A 26,227-nucleotide genomic window follows, 5' to 3' on the forward strand; every position below is an offset into this window, starting at 1 on the left:
CCAGTATGGATATATTATGATTAACAAACTCTATACTTTACTCAGATTTCATCAGTTTTTTTCCCTATCCTTTTTCTGTTCCAGTATCTTATGGAGGACACCACATTACCTGTAATCATCATGTTTCTTTAGGCAACTGCTGGATATGTGAGTTTCTCAGACTTCCACCGTTTCCTTCATGACTTTGACAGTTTTGAGGAGTACTGGTTAGGTACTTTGTAAAATGTCCCTGAAGAGGGATTTGTTTGATGTTTTTTCTCATGATTAGACTGAGGTTATGGGTTTTTGTTATGAGGAAGGCCACAGAGGTAAAGTGCCTTTCCCAACACATTACATTATGGTTGCACACTATCAACATGACTGATCACCGGTGATGTTGACTTTGACCACCTGGCTGAGGTCATGCCTGTCAGGTTTCTTCACTGTAAAGTTACTTTTTCCCCACACTTCCTTTCCTTATTATACTGTTTAGAAACAAGCCACTAAATGTAGCTCATATGTTAGAGGTGAGTTTTGTGCCCCACCTCCTTTGAGAGAGGGTATTTACATAAATTATTTGGAATTTTTCTATAGAGGAAATTTGTCACTGCTCCTTTAAATATTTATTCAAATATCTATATTACTATGGACTCATGGGTATTTAATTTATACTTTGGGTTACAATCTAATACTATGTAACTTAATTTGTTGCTCGAATTGTTCCAGCTTTTGTCACTGGGAACTCTTTCCACCGGCTCATTCATCCTTCGACACAGCCCCATCGTTTTGCTTTTTGAGCACTTCCTTCTTTCTGGCACTACAAGCTGCTCTAGGGCTCACCCTTGTATTTTTCCTCCTCTCCCTCAAACTGCATTTTTCCAAGGAGCTCTGGTTCCTTTCACTGAAGACTGGTACTAGAAACCAAGATCTAAGCACAGGGTACCATAAGAGATTTTTTTTAATGCTACTGGTATTTGTCATTTCATAACAGTGAAATAAACCAACATTTATCTTTCCTTTTTCATTTTAAAAAACATGAATGTTCCCTTAGAACTAAAAATCAACATGCTCCAAGTAACTTGTCTTCTTTCTCCTCAAGCACACTCCTTTTCTGTGACTGGTATCCATAGTGGCCCATGACAGAAAACCAAGAGACTCCTTGGGTTCCTCCCTGTCCTTGATTCAAATGTAATCAGCCTCCAGTCACACAGACTCTGCCTCTGCTAGCCCGTGTCTCCATGGCCACTGCTTCCTTCTGTCTCATAGCCTCATCATTCTCACATGGACAAGAAAGGAACAACAGCTTCCTGGCTCCTTGCTTCCATTTTCAATCTTCTTTAATAAAATTCTAATCTCACAAATATGGAATTCTAAATTGCGAATCTCATCATCTAATTGTCCTGCTTGAAATGATGAGTCAGCGATGCTCAAAGGCCAAGTCCAGACTCTTTGAAGAATGTACTAGATAGGTAATGACCTGGTCCCTGTATACATATCCCTTTCTCCCTCATAAGAATGGTATTCTATCTACCCCCAACCAACTTAGTTTCCTAACCTTTGCCTGATGGTCCATGTTTCTGTGCCTTTGCAAATGCTGATTTATCCTCTTGACTGGCTTCCTGGCTCCCATGCAACAAACCCCACATATCTACACTTTGTGAATCACTCATTCTTTAAGACTTAGGTTAAATAACATCTCCATGTGAAAACACCTCACACATCAAGTACCATTCTCCTGTAAACACCCAGCTGATACTTCCACTTTAGTTTTTAGCACATTATGTTATAATTTTGCTTACTTGTCTGAGAGTCTCCTTTTAGCGGAATGCTTCCTGGGGGTTAAAATTTTGTTTTATTTCCAAATCTCTGGCACTTAGCTACAAAGGACTCAGTGTTCAGTTATCTTTTGCTGAATTAATTATGAAAAAGATGAAGTATAGGGTTTCTAGCCTCCCACGACGTAAACTCCATGTTGGGTTAATTTAATACAATCCAATGTAACAGTCTGATGCACAAATTAATTTCATTATTGGAAAAATTTCTAGTTATTCTAGATTTTTCTGATACATGAGCAGTAACTTCCATATCTCTATTTGTGAAAAACAATCTGCAGTAACTTATACAGAGAATATGAATAATAATTTATAGGCAGCTGTAGAATTCAATATAAATTAGAAAAAAATATCATCTTGCAATGATTAAATCTACACAAAGTGTATATGTTAATGGGCCATATACAATGTTAGCTTTAAGACATCTATCAACAAATCTAAATGTTTACTAACACAATCAATGTCATCAAGGATTCTGTTCTTTTCTTCTTCCAGATACAAAATTTTAGAAATAGTAGTGTTTCAGAATCAGTATTTAATTTTAAAATGAACTAAGAATTTAGTTCTGCATATTTGCAGGTATAGATTATAAGTATAATACTTACTCTAATACTTCATAGTTAGACTTCTTTTCTAGTGCATTGCCCCGCATCTCCCAGTATGATCGCCTAAAATCAGGGAAGACATACATTTATACGTATATATAAGGAATGTTTATGTTGTTGAGTGATAAAAACTGGGGGAGAGGCATCTGAATAATAAACAAAAATTAATGGCAACAACTGCAATTACTTCTGCACCAAACCAATAGTTCATAATTTACTCAAATTTTATTCAGTATTTCACTGATAATCCCTGTGAAGAAAAGGAAAATACCTGGAAAATATTAAAAAATAATTAAAAATTCGATAAATAAAGGCCTCAATGTAGAGTTATCATCTTACCGTATTTCTAGACAACCCAACTTCAAAGCAATTTCCTGGTCCACTTGATCAGCTATCTCTAACATATAATCGCTCTTCACCTACAACAAAAGGAATGGGAAAAACAACACTGTTTTAAAAGAAAAATATTAGATATATGCATTCAATAAATGTTTCCTGAGTACCTTTCATATAGTTTACATTGTGATGGTAATTATGCTTGATGTTAAAAATATAAATAAATGTTTCCTGAGTACCTTTCATGTAGTTAACATTGTGTCGGTAATTATGCTTGATGTTAAAGATACAAACGTGAGTTATACCAAAAAATAATTACAGAAATAAAATGGTCTCCTATTAAGAAAAGCTCATATAATCTATGACCACTTAAATGGGACATTAAGAAACAACGAATAGGGTCTGAATCATAATAACCTTCAGGTGCTCCACACCCTTCCCATGCTGTCAAAAGTAAAAACAAGAAGGGAAATTTCCATTTCTACAAAAATTTGCAGATGTATTTTCTGACCTCAAACTACAGTTCCAGCAGCATATTTTGGACTCCAGTGAAAAGGCAAAGGATTTACATACTTCAAAATCCATTTAACTGTGCAGCTGAGATGTTTCCATCTAACCATCAATTTTAAGTGATTAATCTGCAAAGTAATACAAGCTTAAAGTCTAAAGTAAAGAGAAGAATCTAATGGAATTCTTGAAATGCCTTCTAAACAATGAATAAACTCAATTTTAAAAGCCGATAAGAGTGATATCAATACTTGCAAGTAACTGTCACTGTGAACACATTTTCAAAGATGAAATGTGTACAATTTCCTTGTAGATTAGCCTGAAAAGATTAAAATCTGCAATTGATTTTGATGAGAGTACCCATTTTGAACCTCACATGAAATGTTATCCACCCCTCCTCCAAGACGCATCCCATTCTCTTCAGCAGTACACCTGTGTTACAAGAAAACAATGCTCAATTATTATATTACGAATTTTATCAACGCAAAAATTTGTGGAAATTTGTCTTCTTTCTTGTTCTGTACTTTCATAATACCCTCCATTTTGCCTTGTTCCTGAAAGTCTAAACTATTTACTCTGACCCTTTATATAAAAAGTGTATTATTGACTTCTGCCCTAAAAAAATTTTCAAACATCCTGTTCTTCAATGACTGCCTCCTAGCCTGCTAGCCCATTTGTTCAAAGAGTTCCACCCCCAGTTAACTCATCTCTCACTCCACACCAATCTTTGTCTACTTCATACTGGATGGTTCCTCATTATGACTGTCCCTTGCAAAGACAACCAGCTCCCCTGTCTCCCATTATCCCTCTATTTGAATTGCTTGGTAAACCCAAGCCATGTTGAACCTACCCACTCATCCTCTTCATGTTTAGATGAGCAGCTGGAGAAATCATAGTATAAACTCCACTTTCAACTCATGAAGACAAATCTCAAATGGCCAGTTAAAACTATCTGGAAATTGAACAATGCATGCTTAGGAAGCACTACAATTCACTGATTTCATACTTCCTCCAGTAAGCCTGCCATATCTCTTTGTTACAGAGAAGATAAAAGACATCAGATGAGCATACTCTCTTTAAACTATTAGGAATTTATAACCTAATATGCATTAAGAAAGTATGAACATTTACTCATTATTTTCTCTTGAAGTAGGAGAAACACTCCCTCAACTAGCAGTGGACAACTATGTGCTATTACCGATCTAAGGACTATTCGTCTCAAAACCTTTATTTTCTGCATTAGCATCTAAGTCTGGGTGCTCAATAAATATTTATTGAATGACTGTGTAAACAAATGAACAAACAGTCATCAAACTGGAGGGTGGGTACATAAATGCTATTTTCCATCTATATTTTCCATCCTTTACAAGGAACAAGTTTCTACTCCTTCCACATAGCAGGCACTCAAGACTGACCAATTGGAACTGAATTAATCCATTCAGTTAAGTAAAAAGCTTTAGGTCTAGAACTATTTGTTTAACTTCTACAAATAGTAGAAGCTCTTGTTTCTACAAAACAAAAACTAAGTCTCAATTTAAAACCTGTTTTGCATCATAAGTAGGTTTATTATCGAGCACAAAAATAAAGGTGCAAGAATTAAACCAAGATAGGTATTTAGATAGGCAGAAAAATACCACAGTTACTCTGATGGAAACATTCAGTGGCTTTTAGTTGTCTGATGCAGATTTCAGAGGAATTACTGCAGACCACCAATTACATGATGAGGAAAATGCACCATTATCAAATTCAATCAATCTTGAAGATTAATTGCCACAATTTTTAAACACTATTCACAGGTAGAAAAAATAATCAAATGCTATATTTCATCATCAAAACCAAATTCATATTGTAAAAATGAAAAAAGGGGAAATTATAATAATCTTCATTTGAAAAATCTCACTTATGAGAATGAGTTCAAAGTTCTGAGAGTTGTTTTTCCTATAGCTTTAATCTCAATTATCAGAGCTGTATGATCACACACTGAAATTTATTTGTGGCCCGATGTGATCAAAGTATTCTGCAGAGTATAGATCTGAGATAAAATAAGGCATCACCACAGACCCGTGTCCTCCCCTCAAGCCCCAAAGCAGCTTCCCCTCTGCTGCTGGAGAGAAAGCAAACTCTATTCAGTGTCTCAATGCTCCCTGTCATCTAGGCGCTAGAGAGTGTTCTCTCAAGCCACTGAGCACGGCCACATCCTGAGGCTGGGCTTCAAGACTCAGAATTATGTACACACTTTGTTCATATCCCTTATAAAACACTTCTTGACTACCTCTCTTCCACTAGCTCCCAGCAGAATTGCTATCATTTGTGAAACCAAATTTATCAAGCGTTTAAGTTTCTATAATATATACCTAGCACCATGTCAAGCAGATTTACATGTAATATCTCATTTAATCATCAGAACACCACTGTGAGGTGGGTACTATTAACATCCCCATTTTATAGCCTCAGAAAAAGCCTAAAAGAATGATCAAAATGATAGCAGTAGATAATAATCCTACTTAAGGAGTATCCACCAGGGACCAGTTACTATGCTAAGCATTTTACATATATTTCTGATCTTTACAATAATTCTTCAAGGCAGAGTTTCTCAGTCCTATTATATATAAAGATCAGAAAACTTAACTTTGTGTTAAGCAAGTATTAAAGTCAGGATTCAAAATCCAGATGTATCAACTCCTAAAACTCCAGCTTTAGTTTGTACCTACAACTTGTGAACTCTTCCACAGTGCAGTCATTCTCTACTAGAATGAAGATTAACAAACAGGAACCACCTCTCATTTACCCTTGCATCCCCAGTATCAACCACAATAGATTCACATGCATCTCCTGAGGTATTGGAACACTGTCACTGTGTTGTATTCTCTTTTTCTATTGTGGATTATACCCAGGTCCAGGAAATTTGCAAGATCCTTCCAAAAAAAAGACTTCTGAAAGTTGGTTTTTAAAAATTAATTTGTTGGCTGGGCGCAGTGGCTCACGCCTGTAATCCCAGCACTTCGGGAGGCCAAGGTGGGTGGATCACCTGAGGTCAGGAGTTCCAGACCAGTCTGGCCAGCATGGTGAAACCCCGTCTCTACTAAAAATACAAAAATTAGCTGGGCATGGTGGCAGGCGCCTATAATCCCAGGTACTCAGGAGGCTAAGGAGGGAGAATTGCTTGAACCCAGGAGGCAGAGGTTGCAGTGAGCCGAGATCGTGCCATTGCACTCCAGCCTGGGGGCCAACAGCGAGACTTCGTCTCAAAAAAAAAACTACGATGGGCCAGGCACGGTGGCTCATGCCTGTAATCCCAGCACTTTGGGAGGCCACGGCGGTGGATCACGAGGTCAGGATATCGAGACCACCCTGGCTAACATGGTGAAACCCCATCTCTACTTAAAAAAAAAAAAAAAATTAGCCAGGCGTGGTGGCAGGCACCTGTAGTCCCAGCTACTCGGGAGGCTGAAGCAAGAGAATGGCGTGAACCTGAGAGGCGGAGCTTGCAGTGAGCCATGATCGGGTCACTGCACTCCAGCCTGGGCGACAGAGCGAGACTCCATCTCAAAAAAGAAAAATAAAAAAAAACTAGGATGGATTTGTACTTCTCTCTTTGTGCAAGTATTGTATGTGTATCAAGGAGTTCCTTCATCATACTCTGCAATAGCATGAAGCACAGGTTTTAATATAAAAACTGTTCACATTTTCTAATAGAAAATATTGATGCTAAATTACTCCATAATGTATTGCATATGTCAACTCAATGCTTTGGCTACCACATGAGATTTTGTGTTTTATTTTGGTCTCTTTTGAATATTCTAACAGCTACACAAATTTATCAGTTGGACTCAAATGACCTTGGTAGCACAGAAAAAGGATGGGGCAGAGGGCAGACAAAGGCAAAACTGACTAGGTTTACTTACTAGCTGGGTGACCAAAAGCAAGTAATTTTACTCTTAGAGCCTAGCTGACTGAGTTTTTGTCAGATACGGTGAAGTATTTTGTATACAGAAGGAACTCAATGGCAGCTCCAAATTAATACTAACTTAATTTTTCCTCTTTCATACCTAAGCTATAAAAATATACAAATGAACAATTATGCTACCTTAATGAGTTATATACTTTTAAACAATTCAATGTCATTTAACATAGTATTTAACAGTTATGCATTCATTGATTTATCAAATGTTTATAAAATGACTATCATGTGCCAGGATATTACAGTGAATAAAACATACATGGAACTAACACAAAGGTAATGGTAAACTTTCATTTAAAAATAATTACTTTGGATGTTCTATTGAGGATAGACCATAAAACTATATGACAACAAATGTTTCCATTATCTCTTTTTGTTGTCCATTTATAATGGTTAAGTAACCCCAAATTTTATTAAAAGTAAATGAAGGAGCCAGGCATGGTGGCTCATACCTGTAATCCCAGTATTTTGGGAGGCCAAGGCAGGTGGATCGCTTGAGCTCAGGAGTTCAAGACCAGGCTGGTCAACATGGCGAAACCATCTCTCTACTATAAATACAAAAATTAGGCAGACATGGTGGTGTGCACCTGTAGTCTCAGCTACACAGGAGGCTGAAGAAGAAGAATCGCTTGAACCCAGGAGGCAGAGGTTGCAGTGAGCTGAGACCGTGCCACTGCTCTCCAGCGTGGGTGACACAGCGAGACTTTATCTCAAAAAAAAAAAAAAAAAAAGTAGTAAATGAATCTAACTGCATAGCAATCTTTTAAAAGAACATTTGATGTTGAGTGTGTGTGTGCCCGTGTGTGTACTTGGGCGGGAGCACATGCACACATACGTGTGCACACACACACAATCTGATTTCTCAAACTTCAAAAATTTGCTTTATTTCTTGGATTTTTTTCATGACATCTTCTAATAAATCTCATCTAAAAGTTTTGAATATCAGGGCATTAGGATTAAAAGTCAATTCTCACTATTAAATTCCTGAAGATAATAAACTGAGCACCTAAAACCCATGCCCTACTGTGTGGTGGATACAACGGTGAAGAAGACAGACTTCTTATTTGCTCTCACTGAATGCACACCCTGTTGGTAGGTACAGCAGATTAACAACAGTTAAATATGATGTATAAACAACAGAACACTGCTTGCTAGAGTTAGGGATGGGACAGCATGTGACTAATAAAGCAACAAGGATTTTCTTTGTGTTCATAGGACAGTTCTGTATCTTGATTATGATGATTACATACATTTGCACCTGTGATAAAACGCGCAGAATTACACACACACACACACTTGAGTGTGTGTAAACATTAGCGAAATCTAAATTAGGTTTGCAGTCTAGTTAACAGTATTCTGCCAGTATCAATTTCCTTATTCCTATATTGTATTATATCATGACTGAAGTGGTAATTACTGGACTGTATACAATTGTCAAAACTTACTAAATTGCATACTTAAATTGATTATTTTATTGTATGTAAATTATACCTCAATAAAACAAATTTTGTATTTTAAAATGTGTATATGTCGTATGGGAAATGTATGGGTACTATGCACAGGTAAATGGAAGGCTTTACGTGGAAAGCACCATTTAAATTAAGAGCCGAAGACCGAGCAGAAGTAACCTAATTCCAGGAAAGAAAAGGCAAGTTATACAGGAAAATGTTAACTTAGCGGCAGGTCTAGGACGCTCAAATCCTGTTCATTCCCAAGAAAGGCATATTTTTAGGGCTGGCCCTTAGTCTCTTAGAAACTAAACCCCTGAAATGTTCTGTCTGATACGAGTGCTTCTGCATACCTGAAGACGGCCACAATTTGACCACCAACTGGTGAAAAAACTGGCCACCAATTTGAACCAGATAATTTATGCACACACTGTTTTGATGGCAAACACCTGTTTTCTCTCTAGGGTCTGGAAAGTGAATAAATAAGGTCAGTCACGTAGGCGTTGTATGCCTATGAGACTGACCTCCAACACACACCTTAAACACTCAAGCTCAGGCCAGAGTCTCTGCTTGGCAAAACTTTGCATATGATATCACACTCTTTTTGGTTTTTTTTTAAATACTTTAAGTTCTAGGGTACATGAGCACAATGTGCAGGTTTGTTACATATGTATATATCTGCCATGTTGGTGTGCTGCACCCATTAACTCGTCATTTACATTAGGTATATCTCCTAATGCTATCCCTCCCCCGTCCCCCAACCCCACGACAGGCCCCAGTGTGTGATGTTCCCTGCCCTGTGTGCAAGTGTTCTCATTGTTCAATTCCCACCTATGAGTGAGAACATGCAGTGTTTGGTTTTTTGTCCTTGTGATAGTTTGCTCAGAATGATGGTTTCCAGCCTCATCCATGTCCCTACAAAGGACATGAACTCATCCTTTTTTATGGCTGCACAGTATTCCATGGTGTATATGTGCCACATTTTCTTAATCCAGTCTATCATTGATGGACATTTGGGTTGCTTCCAAGTCTTTGCTATTGTGAACAGTGCTGCAATAAACATACGTGTGCATGAATGTCACACTATTAACCATGAGTGCTTCGCCTTCAATTATCAAAAATATGCAAGAGTGAAAAAGGGAGAAGAAATGTACACAATTACATCTTCAAACCACAGAAAATAAACCTTCTAATAAGAGAGTTAGACTACATTACATTTTAGCTTCTGTCTGGAAAAGGGCAGCTGATAATTCCTATACTGAGAATGACAGGCTTAAACTAAGATTATTTACCTCTTAGATCTTCAATTTCAAAATGTATCTTAACTGACAGCTTTAAGGCCAAGAAAATACTGAGAAGGAAGTCAATTTCTAATGACACAATTATCTGAAAACTTGTAAAAATAAAAAAGAAAACTGGAATAAAAATAAAAGGAAGTTGACCAATAAGAAACAAGTATGCCCCGGCACCTCACACGTTTCTATAGTTAAGTTTAGATAGTATACTATAGAGTTAAGTTACAGTTCTAGATTCAGTATTTTCTTGAACTTCCTACTGCAACTCCTTTTGTCAAGGAAACCACTGATTATTTAATGTCATTTAAAAGCTAATGGGTGGACATACTCATTCTAAGTCTTAAAACATCTGTAGGAGTAAACAATGACAAACTCGTATCAGGCTCAGGCATCTGAAAAGCTGAACATTTCAACAGTGCTAAAAGATTTCTATACTAGTTCAGCATCCTCAATGCAGATTAATATGACTTCCTGACTAAACATGGACACTGGCCTTCAAACTAACAGCCACCATCATTGGCAAAAAGTTGCCAATGAAATACTTATAACTTTAACAAATGAAAGTTGAGAGAGAAAAAATAAATGTTACATGGCAAAGAAAAAAGTTTGATTCCGGGGTAAAACAAACTGTTCCTGCTTTCTCATGAGTCATTAGCTTTATTGTCAAACTCATTTTTATAAATTCCTGCTCTACAGTGAATAGTGTTATAACAAGATTCTAGTTTATTTTTAGAGTGTGCTAATTAATATATTTCAGAATATTCACAAATAGGTCAAAATATTTAGTCAGTCATTGAAATTTTCACACTGGTAGTCACATTTAGGCCATCTTTTAATGAAGCTATGTGCATCCTTAATAATTATGTCTAACTAGTAATATAATGCTCAAACACTCATCAGTGTTTTCCTCATGACCCCACCCAAAATGGACTTGGATGAATTTTCAGAATGAAAAATAATAAAATTAGGGCAGTTTATTGTAATCTATCTATTTCCCTCCCTCTCTTCTTTTCATGGGATAGGAGTGGTGGCAGAAATAATTTAAACATAATAATTTTATTTCTGCCCTGGCTAAACCAAATATATATATGTATGTATAAAATATATGTATTTTTAGAAACTGGGTCTTGCCCTGTCACCCAGGCTGGAGTACAGTGGCACAACCATTTCTCACTGCAGCCCAAACTCAAGCACAAGTGGTCCTTCAGTCTCAGCTTCCCAAAGGGCTGAGATTACAGGCATGAGCTACTGCATCTGGCCCCATTAAAAATATTGATTCATTTACATAGAAATTAAAAGAGAACACTAAGGAGTGTGTTCACTATGTGCCAGACATTTCTAAGAGCTTTAATATGCTGTTTCACTGAAGCCTCACAACAATCCCCTCTGCCCATTTTCTAGACTTAAAAAAAAAAAAAAGCGGGGGCAGTGGGGCCACGTGTGGTGGCTCACGCCTGTAATCCCAGCACTTTGGGAGGCCGAGGGCGGGTGGATCACGAGGTCAGGAGATTGAGACCATCCTGGCCAACATGGTGAAACCCCATCTCTACTAAAAATACAAAAAATTAGCCAGGTATGGTGGAGGGCGACTGTAGTCCCAGCTACTCAGGAGGCTGAGGCAGGAGAATCGCTTGAACCTGGGAGGTGGAGGTTGCAGTGGGCCAAGATTGCGCCACCGCACTCCAGCCTGGGCAACAGAGCAAGACTCTGTCTCAAAAAAAAACAAAAAAAGAAAACCTAAGATCAGTTAAGAAAATGAACAGACAAGCCACAGACTCAGAGAAAATACTAGCAAAACATAACATGACAAAGGACTAGTATGCAAGGTACATGAAAAGTCCTGCATTTTAAAATCATAGAGACAGAAAGTAGAATGGTGGTTGCCAGGGGCTGCAAGGAGGACAAACGAGGAAATATTGTCTATAGACTTTCAGTTTTATAAAATGAAAAGAGTTACAGAGAAGGATGGTGGGGATGGTTGTACAACATTATGAATGTATGTAGCACTGCTGAACTGCACACTTAAAAATGGTTAAGATGGTAAATTTTATGATGGTAAGTGTGTGTTCTACCACAGTTTAAAAAAAATTGGGAAGAAAAAGTGTACAATTTTACAATACAAATTGTACAAAAAAGTTTAAGCAGATTTTCAAAAAAGGAGACCTACTAACATTCAATATGCACATGGAAGAATAAACAACATGAACAATGATTATTAGTTGGTACCCAGAGAAGTGAATATAAAAACCACCGCATGATTCAACCACATAACCACCCAGTCAAAAGGCTAAAACAAAACAATGACAACATCAAATGTTGGATAGAATGTAGAGCAACCAGAACTCTCATACATTACTGGAGGAAATATAAAATCATACAACCGTAAAGGATCAAAGGGTAGGTACAAATTTCATTTAACATGAAAGTCCCAGCCCATGTTCACAAAAATGCTTGCCAAAGAATGTTCCTAGTCATCTCAATAATAGTGTTAAAAAAAAAAAAAGTCCAGATGTTCATCAACAGAAGAATGGATAAATACACTACAATGCATTTATATAACAGAATACTACTCAACAAGAAAACTACTGAAATCTCAAAAACATGAGAAAAGAAACTTCACATAAAAGAATACGCACTACATAATCTGTTTATAAGAAATTCTAAAACGGGCAAAACTAAACTACGGTGGGAAAAACACAGGAGCAATGGTTGCTTGGGGCAATGACTGGGGGCAAGGATTGACTGGGAACGGTCAGTGGGAAACTTCCTGGGGTGATGGTCATATTCTACATTCCATAGGGATTCAGATTATTCTGCTGAATGTATCTGTGAAAACTCAATAAATGTATACTTAATATTTAAGTATTTAACTGTGTATAAATCAAAACAAAAACCATAATTGAGTACTGAATTATAGGTTAACGATACTTATGTTCAAGTGTGCTGACACTTGAAACTTACTTTGAAATGTACAAAAATTTAAGATGCATTAATGGCTAAAGGGATGGAGAGATAAAAACAGTTATGTGATAAAGGAAGCATAATAAACGTTAATGGTAGAATCTAAGTGGTGGGTATGCTGGTGTTCATTATAAAATTCTTTTAACACTGCAATACATCTGAAGTTTCATAATACAATGTCGTAGAAAAAATAAAACTTTGAGGTACACAGAAATAATTTCCCCACAGTTAAAGTTAAGCCATTGATCAGAGTGATCACACTCAGCCACGAAGCTTGTTGACGCCAGTAAGTCTCCACATAATGACCTTTACCTTCTTATATACTATTAGCAGAACAGTGAGAATGACATTTTTTGCAACCTGGATCTGAACTCTGTCATCCCTTTGCACTTAACTTTCTCTGGCTTCTCAGCGTCTTCACAATCAAGGTCAGATAACTGAAAAGGGCATCTCAAGCCATCCCTGACTGTCTCATCTCTCACCCTGCCCTCCAGCCACACTGGCTTTTTATCAGCTCCTTGAATCTCCAAGCTCCCTTCTACAAGGGGCTTTTGTATCAAATCCAAGTGTGGAAAGGCAATTAAGCATCATAACAATTCAGTGACTTAGGATTCCGACAGTATTGCTAAAGGGACCTGTTATATAAACCAGGACCAGATTCTGGATGCATTATAACAATTATTCTTACATTACTGGGGTCACAAGAAGGTAAAGGAAAATGGGGCAGAGGGACGAAATAAGAACAAATACAAGCTAAGATCCTAGTAGAAGCCATGGGCTGTAAAATACGGGAACAGAGGACACGTATGCTCTCAGCTGGCTGAGGACTGACCACCTCTCCTTACTTCCCCAAAGTGAGAGAGCTTATCTTGAGATTCATGTAGTAAGGCGGTATCTTCAAAATCTACTCAAAGGGTCTCCATTTGGTAGTAACTTGTTTCTGAGCAAACAAATACAACCTTGAGAGGAAAGAATCCCCAAACTAGGCCCTCAAGATTTCCACATGTGAAGTTCAACAAAACAAGAGTTCAGAACTCACACACAAGGAAAAAAGTCCCTGTGAAAGCCACCAACAACAGATGTGAAGAGCCCAAGGACTTCAGATGCTATAATTCACATTCACAATAGAGACATTCATTACATATGAAATGGTAAAAGAAATATTAATAAAAGGCAGACAGACTATCAAGCAATAAGGGCCATACGAAGTGGCCTGGCAATTTAAAAAATTTTTTTAAATCATAAGCAAAAAAATCAACAAATGCACCAAACATAAAACTGGTCACGGTTGAGGAGAGCTGGTAATCTGACAGACTAGACTCATCTGAATTATGTATCCTTTAGAAAGACAAGAAATTAAAAACATGAAAAACAAACTAACACATATGGAGAGACTGAGGAGTTCTAACATAGATCTAACACAAAATCCCAGAAGAAATAACAAAAAACTAAGAAAAGGTCATATCAGAATAGACAACAACTAAGACATTTCCAGAATTGATGAAAGCAACATGACCCCCTAGAGGTACAGGTAGCATGACACAGATCAAGCGAGGGAAGGAAAAAAAAAAAAGAAAGAAAGAAAAAAAGAAAATCCATGACTCGTTTGTAATGAAGCTGCAAAAACCAAAGAGAAAAAAGGATCTTCAAGCCATCCAGAGAGAAAAGACAGGTCACTACACAGAAAGAAAAAATGAGAGCTGAGTTCTCAACAGCAAATAAACAATTAAAGACAGTAGGAAATAACCATCAAAATGCTAACAGAAAATGCCTACCCTGATTTGTGTACCCAGCAATACTATTTTTCAAGCAGGAAAAAAAAAAGAACATTAGAAAAATGGATCTAAACAACACAACTAAAAATCTTGAAATAATGGCTATTTACTGAGCCTGTGCCAAACAATTACAGAAGACACATTCCACTCAAGCAAAACTGGAACCTTAACAATATCTAAATATGTGCACGATAATGAAACAAGTCCATACAGAACTTAAACAATTAGTATCAAATGAGCCACAGTCTCTAACTACAATGCAAAATTATTTTCAAAATGAGCCAAAAGAGATAAATTATTAAATCCACGGATGATCACTTTTCCATTTATACCAACAAGGTATACTGAATGTCCTGACCAACCTCCTAGCTGAAAGCAACTAAAACCGCTGAACAAATTATTTTTTTTAAATCTTCTTGAATGCTTACGTGAGTTAGGAAACAAAACAAAACAAAAAATACTCAAGCTAATGACAGGAATAGAGAAGTCTATGGGAGAACTTAAGGTCACCTTTTACCTTAAGGGTAGAACTGAAGAATAAAAACATGTTGTAAAGCATGACAACTGGCAAACAAAAGCAAGCATGGGAATGATAAATACAAAATTCAGGATAATGGTACCCTGAGTGGAGTGAAAGGGCAGTGTGTACAGTGAGGTGGGCCACAGGAACATGGGACAGGGAAGTATCAGGATGTCCTTTTCATCTGAGCAGCAGGGTCATGGGTATTCATTTTATCATCAATTATCACACCTTATAAAAGAATAAACATATATCAGATATTATAGAATCTACAGAATTAAAAAGTATCAATGTCATCAAATTCTGAGCCCCATAAAAATCACTGATTTAGCCTAGAATTCAGCGGAAGTATGTCATATATATATGTATCCATCTTAAATGTTTGCATCAAATATTAAAGACTTTAAAGGTTAGAGAATGCGTAATCAAATTCTGAGGCCATTATAAAGTGATTAATTTATCTCACACTTCAGTGAAGGTTCTCACACACAATACTTACATGATGTTTCAGCTGCATTCTCAGATAAATATACGCTGGCTATAGAAAGCTGATGAGGACAATTACTGATTTATCTGCGCCGCCCCCCCGACATGTGTGTTTAAATAGCAGAAACCTCTGGATTCCAAACTGATTTTGCAACTTTGGAATTAAACCCTTTCCCAAGTTGGGTGCTGCCTGTGTAGGACAACATATGGATCACTTATAATAGTTCTGGAATTGCAAAGCATGTGGCAGGGCAGATTCTGCATTGAGACTTTACCAGGAGAAGTCAAATATATAATTACTTACCAAACCAGCAATAAAAACTCATACTATATTCAAAACTTTCTTGCCAGATCAGGCTAAAATTTAAAAATATGCATTTTTTTCCACACAAACGAAAATTATACAGGTTTTATACATAGCCTGTTTTAAACAACATCATTTAATGCTGTTAATACCTTCCATATCCATGAACAGTTGTACCCTTCGTTAATGAGGGATACATAAATTTGAAACTCAGTACAACTAACCTGTTGAAAGACATCTGCAACGCCTCTAATTTCTTTCTTGTTACTGTAATATGCTTATAAGCATCCTTGTACATGTATGCATACATGTGTAAATCTTATTATTTCTTTTGAATAAATTCATAAAAGTAGAATTATTAGGTCCAATCATAGGAAACTGCCAAGGTTTCAACTGTTTTTTACTTACGGTAAAGATGGCAGTCAATAGGGTCACCCAACAAACTGGAGGACATGAACATATTCAAGGCTTTTGGTATACTGGCCAATTCATTCATTTTGACAAATCATAGTATTTTGTTGTTGTTGAGACAGGGCCTTGCTCTGTTGCCCAGGCTGGAGTGCAGTGGCATGATCTTGGCTCACTGCAACCTCTGCCTCCTGGATTCAAGCTATTCTCCTGCCCCAGCTCCTGAGTAGCTGGGATGCAGGTGTGTACCACCACGCTCTGCTAATCTTTGTATTTTTAGTAGAGACGGAGTTTTGCCATGTTGGCCAAGGCTGGTCTCCAACTCCTGACCTCAGGTGATCCACCTGCCTCGGCCTCCCAAAGTGCTGGGATTACAGGCATGAGCCACCGTACCCAGATAATCATAGTATTTTCTTTCTTCCTCCCTTCCCTTTTTATGACTTTGGTACCACCTTTAACTTCCTCCAACTACCATTACTTGAGCCTGAAATACTAGCATGGAAAAACGACATTGCCAATCACCAATGGGAAAGGAATGTGACCATGACTATCCTTTCTTTTAAAATGTATGTACTAGATAAACTATTATAAAAGGATACACAAAATGAAAGTGATTATTAGAATAGAGATAATTTAAGTAATGTTTCAGAATTATTTTTTGAACTTTCTAAAAGTGTGCCATGCCAAGCATGGTGGCTCATGCCTGTACTCCCAGCACTTTGGGAGGCCAGGGCGGAAGGACTGCTTCAGGACAGGAATTTGAGACCAGCTTGGGTGGGTAACATAGCAAGACCCCCATCTCTACAAAAGACTTTTTAAAAATTAGCGAGGCATCACAGCACGCACCTGTAGTCCCAACTACTCAGGAGGCTGAGGCAGGGGGATTGCTTGAGCCCAGAAGTTCGAGGCTGCAGTGAGGTAAAATCATGCCACTACACTCCAGACTGGGCAACAGAGCAAGACCCTGTCTCTATAAAAATAAAATAAAATTTTAAAAAATACTAAAATGTACCATATAATTTAACAGATTTTTGAAAATTAAAAAGACGAAAAGAGAAACTGTAGAAATGAATGACAGCAAAGAGTGGGGTGGAGGAGCGGAAAGGCTCTGTAGAGTGCACATAGGAAGGAAAAAGGCAAGCTATGTACCATCCCATGATGTGCAGCTCACATTTGTATGGTGATATGCAAATGGAAAATGCTGAATCCTGTAAGTCTGTTACTGTCTACAGACTGAAATTCAAAATATCACTGGGCAATTATATGGCAGACAATTTTATCTCATATAATGAACATAACAGTCCTATACAATAGTTATTGCATATCTATATTTTAGTATATGAAACAATTAAGTACAGAGAGACTCAGAGGCACCTAAAATCACAGAGCTATTATACACAGAACAAGCACACGACTGTATTCACTGCATATTCCTTTAAGCGAAATTTCATTAACACTTAACTATACTTAGTGAATGCCTTGATCAGAATTTTTTTTACACCACTCTGACTGGATGGCAGTATCAGGGATAGACTGAATTTTTAAAAGGTTCATTACACTTAGCTTTCTCTTGGGTTTTATAAAGACCGCTGAACTGAATTCTATAGACTACCATAAAATATATCCTATTAGTAAAAGAAAATCTGGGATACACTGGTATGTGCAGTACTCACTTTATCATATAGGAAAGTCTTCCAACAAAGAAAAAGTAGGACAACCTAGTAACAGTGTGAACTAGGAACAAAAAAGTTGCAGACTTTTAGGTTAGCCTAGAAATTATAAAAAGGAGTCACTTAGGCCTGTATTATGCATTCTGGAAATCAATGTTATCAAAGTACCCATGTATTTCCTCGGTGGGTAGAATTTTTTTTCAAAGAAATAACACCAATAGTGACACAGATCACATACCAAGAGAAAAATGCTAAATAAACATGAGTTATTGAAACTCTCTTGTTATCTCCTTCGCCAAAATATGAAGTTCAACAGATTCCTAAAGGATGAGATGTAATAATACATGAGAACCAGTCTGTAAGATGAAAATTATTTTTGCAATGAGTAGGCTTCCAATAAGCTCAGCTGGAATCTAAAAACGCCTTCTTAATCTTTCCATTTTACCAACTTAACTCCCTCTCATATTCAACTCTGTATTATCGTAAACCCTCAAAACTTGTCACCAATCCCTTACCTCAAGGTTCCCCAAACCCTGGGCCATGGATCAGTACCAGTTAGTAGTCTATTAGGAACCAGGCCACACAGCAGGAGGTGAGCTGTGGGCAAGCAAGCATTACTGCCTGAGCTCTGCCTCCTGTCAGATAAGCAGTGGCATTAGATTTTCATAGGAGCGCAAACCCTGTTGTGAGGTGCACATGTGAGGGATCTAGGCTGCGCATTCCTTATGAGAACCTAACGCCTGATGATCTGAGGTCAGTTTCATCCCGAAATCATTCCCCCACACCCCACCCTGCCACACCCTGTGGCCCTGGTCTGTAGAAAAACTGTCCTCCTCAAAACCGGTCGATGGTGCCAAAAAGGTGTTAGGTATAGCAGCAGGCCCCAACCTATCTCCTATGTGACTTCTTCACAGACAAGATGAAAACAGACACACCCCCGCCAACAGCTGGAAACTTCCTTAGCTTCCTACTCTCTCAGCTTGAATCTTTTAAGTGGTAACATCTATCATTATCTCACATAGAAAAATATAGAACAACTTACCTTCTTACCTCCTTCTTTTGAATCTAATCCACCATTGCTCTTTCATGGCAGTAAGTGCCTAGACTTACATAATAAGCCTTTTTCTTTCTTATTTTCATATTCTGTTTTAGTACAATCTCTGGGTCCTATCAAATCCATCCACTAAATTTGCTTATTATAATATACTTTCACTTTTATTTAATTTCCTGCCAGAATGATTGAAGAGCCTCTAAACATGCTTGCAACCTTTTAAAAATTCAGTCTATCCCTGATACTGCCATCTAATCAGAGTGGTCTCAAAAAAAAATTCTGGTTACGGCATTTGCTAACTAAAGTTTTTAAATGGCTCCCAATATCTGCAGGAGAAAACATAAACCCCTGTTTACATGATGTTTGTGGTCCCTCTCTCACCAAAATGTTATGAACTATTTTAGCTAAGACTGCACCACATTTTCTCTCTCCCCTCCGTGTTCTTGTCTAGAAAACACAACTCTTCCTTTTCTACAAAGTTGGAGACTCCTCAAATGATGCTTTTCAGTGGAGCCATCTCAATACCAAATCTATACTGGGTCAGCAGACTCTTCTATGCACAGTCACATCATTCGTGCTTACTAACAGCAAAGGATCAAACACAAATTAACTGTTTGCAGGAATCCTCCACTAGACAGAAGAATTTAAAGGTGTGGATTATGCGATTTATTTCTGCATTCCAGGTCCAGAATAGTTAGTTCATAAATATTTTTATTAAAGCAAAAAAAATTACCAAGTACATTAATGACAAAATTATATGTACAAATGTCTTTCTGATGTTTATTAGCATTTCTGGCATTTTGCCTTACATGTATTTATTGTCTATCTAATGCCTTACGGGGTAAAAAGCAAAGCAGACCAATTTTATATGGGTATAGTTGGCTCTGCAACAATCTCTGCCTATGACAAATTCATTGCTATTCAGGCATAATAATTGTATTTAAATTAAAGCTCAAGAAATGATTGTAGACTTACTGTCTCCATATAATGGAAGTTATCTTTTAAGATTTGCTCAAGTATACAAAAGCTCACAAAGAACAAAAAAATTAATAATTTCTTGTTGGTTAAAAGATTCTTATTGCCATTCAGCAACAAATTTCTACTCCTCCAAATGTGAGCTTTAATCAAATTTGAAAATAAAAATATGCAATAAGTAGGATTCAAAGAAACAAACAAAAAAGTATATTAAAGCAGCCTCTAATACCTGTTGATAGAAGAAATTCAAAGTTGGCTTATCTTCAGTAAACTGGTTTAGAAATCCTTTTGGCAAATAACGAATTCTCAATTCATATCTAAAAATAATTCCAAAACAGAACAATTAGAAATTAGTCATTTTCTCAATTTATAGTCTACAATTATAATATTGAGTATAGCATTCCTAATTACTCTGAAAGATGATTTCAAATATAAGCTATAATCAATTAATCTTTAAATGTAATTTTTAAACATTTTAGCACAAAAAAAGAGCACATATCATAAATGTGCTACAGCTCAGTGATTCAAGGAAACAGAGCATAGTAAGAGGCCCAGAAGTCCTTCCAACCCATGGGTCATTCTCCACCACTGCTCAGGGGAAGAACTGCCCTGACTTCTAACATCTTCCACGACTTCCCACGTCTAAATTTTTATCAATGGAATTGCACAGTATGTACTCTTATTTGTTCAGAAAGCTAAGCTTTAAGAATGGATAAAACAAACCAACATCACCAGAATGCTCTTTATCTTTCTCACTCTCTCTTTATGTGTATTTGTGGCTCTATCCATATGAACACTCTTATAAATGTCTTCTGGTAAACATATGTGCACATTTCAGTTGCATATATACCTAGGAGCACTGGATAACAAATACATCCATTAGCTTTAGCAGATATTATCAAACAGCATGCCAAAGAGGTTGTAACAAGTCAAACTCCCACCAACAGCATGGGGGTGTTCCAGTTCCTCTATATCTTTGCCTCCACTTGGCATTTTCTAACTTTTTTGTTTTACTCACTCTGATCGGCATACTGTAATAGTGCACGGTAATTTTAATTGGCATTTCTTTGGTAAGTAATGAAAGTGAGTACTTTCACATGCTTTTTGGTCATTTTGAATATCTTCTTTTGTGAAGTTCCTGTTGAGTTTTTTATTTTTTGTAGAGAGAGGGTCTCACTATGCTGCCCAGGCTGGTCTTGAACTCCTGGTCTCAAGGGATCCTTCCACCTTGGCCTCCCAAAGTGCTGGGATTATAGGCGTGAGCCTCCACCCCTGGCCAAGTTCAAGTTTTTGTCCTTGTTTTCCAACTAAATGGTCTACCTTTTCTTCTTCCCCACCTATTGATTTGTAGATGTTCTTTATATATTCTAGATTTGAGGCCTTTACCTCCTATTGATTTGTAGATGTTCTTTATATATTCTAGATTTGAGGCCTTTTTAGACATAGTATACATATCCTGTTCCATTCTGTGGCTTAATGATATTTTTTTAACCGCTCAACAAAATTTCAATGCAATCTTTTGAGGAAGCAACGTTTGGTACACATACGCAAGTTCTGCTAAGACTTATAAATGTCCACCTTATTAAAATACAAAATTGCCAAACAATTAGGTTTCATTTCACTTTTACTCTCAGAAACAGTTCAATAACTTACTGTAGATATTCTACATTGGGTTATTATGTAAGTATAATAGATTTCATTTATTTTCAACTTAGGATTTAACAGGCACGTAACTACTTTATGTGCACTATTTCTCTCTTTTTTTGAGACAGGGTCTGGCTTTGTTGCCCAGGCTGCAGTGCAGTGGCACAATCTCGGCTCACTGCAACCTCCACCTCCCCGGGCTCAAGTGATCCTCCCACCTCAGCCTCTCAAGTAGCTGGGGCTACAGACACCTGCCACCATACCTGGCTAATTTTTGTATTTTTAGTAGAGCTGGGGTTTTGCCATGTTGCCCAGGCTGGTCTCGAACTCCTGAGTTCAACAAATCTTCCTGCCTCGGCCTCCCAAAGTGCTGGGATTACAGGCGTGTGAGCCACTACATCTGGCCTGGGCACTATTTCTCTTAATTTAATAATCAGAGGAGAAAGGTATAATTATTCGCATTCTGCAGACTAAAAAAAATTGCTCAGCAAAAAGTTATCAGTTCCAGTCAACGATTCAAACAGGTCCAAGGAGGCTTTCGGTATTAATGGGACTCCCGTTTTACTTATTTTTTTTTTTGGTTGGGGGAAGCTCCCATATTAAAGATAAGGAAACAGGTTCAACACGAAACAATGGGCAGCCTGGCTCCACATCCACTCTCTTAACATCCAGCATTCTGATGCTGCTGATGATCATCAACTAACATTTTCTGACTATTTAGTGTATGACAGGAATTGTGATGAGCATTTTACACAGACGATTTCTTTTTAGAGAAGCATAAGGAACATGGGCTGTAGATAAAGATCACCTATGCCTGAATTTGGGCCATGCCACTTATTCACTGTCAGCTATCACTTCTCTGTGCCTCGATTTCCTTATAAAGATGTTACAAGAAATAAATGAGTCAGTAAACACAAAACACCCAGAACAGTCACTGGCATATCATAATAAATGGTTTCTAAGGTTTATTGTTAGTGATAACTCGATAACTGTTTATTCCAGCACAGATCATGTCTCAGGTACAGTTGGAGTGGTTGGAAATTCAACAGTGAATAACAGGCAAAGTGCTAGCTCTCAAAAAGTCTGCATTTTTGTGGCACAAGTCAGACAGCAAATACACAAATATATGTGAGATGGCAGTCAATGTCATAAAAACAAATCAAAGGGGAATAACAAATGATTAAGTATTATTTTTATAAAGGGTAGTCAATGATGGACACTCTGATATGATGATATCTGAGCAAAGATCTAAATAAAGGAGATGAGGAAGGGAGTTACACAGTTATATGCAGAGAAAAACTGTTCTAATCAGGTGGAACAGACTATGTAAAGGCCCTGCAGCTGGAGGATGCTTGGGAAGGGAAGTGTAGCTGGGGCAGGCTTCATGAGGGCAGTGAGTAGAAATGAAGCTTCACACAGACCCTTACAAGTCATGATAGTAGGGTTCTTTCTCAATGAGAAAGGAAGTCAATGGCATACTGTGCACAGAGAAGACATCACAGGATTTTCATTTTTCATGATTAGGGTATACACCATGCAGAACAGACAATGGGGACCAAAGGAAGAAGGAGGGAGACTAGGAGGAGACAGCAAGATTCTGGGTGAGAAATAATAGCCAGGTTAATATTCACCTTATGTTCACAGATTGGCAAGAGAATTTTAGAGAATTACATAATCTCCCCTAGATCCCACAGCTATTTAGAGGTAGGCATGGGATTCCCCTCCGGCAAGAACACGCATGAATATTTAAAGGCACAATGAAACGAAGAAAAGGCACCTATGTCTTAAAAACAGAAAGGAACTTAACTCAAGCCTGCTTATGTGAAGTTAGACAAAGCCTTTAGATCATGTTAAGAATTTTGGTGGGAGCTAAACGACGAGAACACATCCACATAAAGCAGGAATTAAGACACTGGGGACTAACAAGAGTGGCGGATGGGAGGAGGGAGAGGATCAGAAAAAATACCTGGTTGATGAAATAATCTGTAAACCAAAGCCCTGTGACACGTAGTTTACCTATATAACCAATCTGCCCATGTACCCTTGAACCTAAAATGAAAGTTAAAAAGAACTTTGTTCCCTGCTTCAACACACTACAGTCTAGCATATTTCACACAAAACCCTACTGAAACTTTCCTCAGTTCTTAAACTGCAATGCCTGACACCATGTTCTCGTGCCCCACTAGAGCTGACATCCCCACTCTGCTCTTACATGAAACTCGTCATTTTCTTTACATGTCTGTTTGCCATTTTAAGAGTCTAGTTGCATCCTGATACATATTTCCACTTCTCTGCTATACGCCTCTCCATGGATTCCCAACAGCAGCTAAATACTATGCCCCAAATAAAATTATTCTTTTGTTCCTACTCTTAGGCAATATATTCCTATTCATGCCATTGTCATCCAGCTTCCTCAGTCTTACCACCAAACATGAGCACTAAGACACCCAAAAGTAACCAACTGAGGATAAGGAGGGACAGGGTATGTTTTTGAAAAGCTGAGTTAGATTAAGAATGTGATAGTCCTGATACTGAGAAGGGTTAGCTAGCTAGTCCGTGTTTAGTGAAGTAAACAAAGCATTAACTTCACACAACACAGATGCCCTCATAAAAAAAAAATGTGGTGTGAACAGTCTGTTCTTACAACAGACTTCCATTTTTTTTTTAAAAAAGGGAAGAATGGAAATAGAAATTTATCATTTAGCAAAAATTACAGTAATAATCACTGCAAGACAGAATCATCAATGAATGCTAAGATTAGTGGGTGAAAGTGAGAAACAGAATGTTGCAGTATTGACGTATCTTCCCAGAAGATATTTCTTAATTATAAAGGGGAAACAGTAACCTTGTAGTGGAGAAACCTGGCTTCCATTACCTTAAATGATCCAAGTTAGAACCACCTGTAAATTGAGTTGTGCCATCATTATGGACTTCCTGATACAATGCAATGAGAAAGGTATGACATCTTGACTGTGGCAGTTTTGCCAAAAACGCAAAACCTTAATCATAAAAACAATACCAAACTCAAATTGAAGAACACAATACAAATAACCAGTGAGTATTCTTCAAAAATGTAAAGGTCATAATGACACAGATTAAGGAACTGTCTCAGATTAGAGAAGACTTAAGGAGACATGAACGTAATGTGGTATTCTGAATTGATCCTGAACCAGAAAAGGAATGGTAAGTGGAATAATTGGGAAATGTGAATAAGTCATATAGATTTGTTACTAGGACTGTATCAATGTTAATCTCCTGGTTTTACTAGCTATATTATATAAGATTTTAATGTTTAGGGAAACTGGCTGAAGGGTACACAGGATTTCTGTGTACTATTTTGCAACTTTTGATATTATATTGAGAATTTTTAAATTCCCACATATACAAGACTGACCCTTTTGTAGCTGTGGTGGCAAACACCCGCCCCCCCCCCCCACCCATACACACACAAAACCAGTTTTAAATCAGCTTGGTCAATAAATATCAGTTGTACAGCCACAGACCCACTCGAAACTAATTTTAAAGCACCTGATAACTTGCCTCAATGAACATGCATCTGCAAGTCAACTGATTGGCAGCTTCTTCTTTAATTTAGCCAAACAGGAACTAACTCTCAAGAACATGCTTCTGAAGATGAACAGTCTAACTTGGGTAACCATGCATCTAAAATTGATGCCAACCCATTCTCAGCTCTGAAAGTTGGCCAGCTTCTCAACTTCAAACTTCCAAAAACCTGTATAGTATCAGTAGTTGTGTTCTGCTCAGGGAGACTGTGACTGATCAGCACAGCTTTCCCCTAACAGCATAATAAAGCCACTTGTAATTCCGATTCAGATAATGGATGATCATGATGTCAGACCTGGACAATACATAAGTAGTAAAACTTTTTTTTTTTTAAGCAAAAAAATGATTATGACAAAAGTCAGGTTATCAGTTACCTCTGGAAGCAAAGAATAGAGAATGAAATTGGGAATGGGCACACCTCTAATTTAATGGGCTACAATTCATCAATTCATATAGAAAGATAATAAATATGTGGCTGATAGGAAACACATAAAGAAAGAGGGGCACTACGTACTGGTAACAGAAAGAATAGATGAAGATATTATGATCATGAACTTATATGTCCTTAACAACATAGCCTTAAAATCATAAAGAATCCCAAGACAGAATTACTAAAAAAAAAAAAAAGAAGTAAATCGGCAATTACAGTTGAATACTTTCTTTGAGATGAGCATGTAGCAAAATATATATATGTGTATAATATATACAATTGAATACATTAAATGTCACTTTTCAAGCAAAGTATGAACAATATAATCTTCAAATAACATGAAAATAAGCTTGAAAAAATGTACACAAACACACTCGCCCTCTTTATAATAACAGAACATACCTTCTTTTCAAAAGGAATGAAAACATCAACTAAGTACTAAGGCACAAAGAATCATCTCAACATAGTTAAAAAAA

The 26,227-nt window shown here is 37.3% G+C and overlaps 1 protein-coding gene across 19 annotated transcripts in view; it reads right to left on the reverse strand.

The window, feature by feature from the left end:
* The window catches only part of PTK2 (protein tyrosine kinase 2), a 349,963-nt gene that overhangs the window by 191,268 nt on the left and 132,468 nt on the right, over positions 1–26,227 (reverse strand). For 18 of the 19 annotated variants that reach the window (XM_063669126.1, XM_063669127.1, XM_063669125.1 and 15 more), the window contains 3 exons: positions 20,343–20,430; positions 2,756–2,835; positions 2,417–2,479 (listed from right to left, as the gene is read on the reverse strand). In XM_063669126.1, coding sequence (XP_063525196.1) covers positions 2,417–2,479; positions 2,756–2,835; positions 20,343–20,430 — 231 coding nt within the window. The remainder of the gene's footprint in view (positions 1–2,416; positions 2,480–2,755; positions 2,836–20,342; positions 20,431–26,227) is intronic. The other variant, XM_063669133.1, reaches the window with a different exon arrangement.

This window comes from Pongo pygmaeus, chromosome 7, assembly GCF_028885625.2.
Source record: "Pongo pygmaeus isolate AG05252 chromosome 7, NHGRI_mPonPyg2-v2.0_pri, whole genome shotgun sequence".
NCBI classification, from domain to species: Eukaryota; Metazoa; Chordata; class Mammalia; order Primates; family Hominidae; genus Pongo; species Pongo pygmaeus.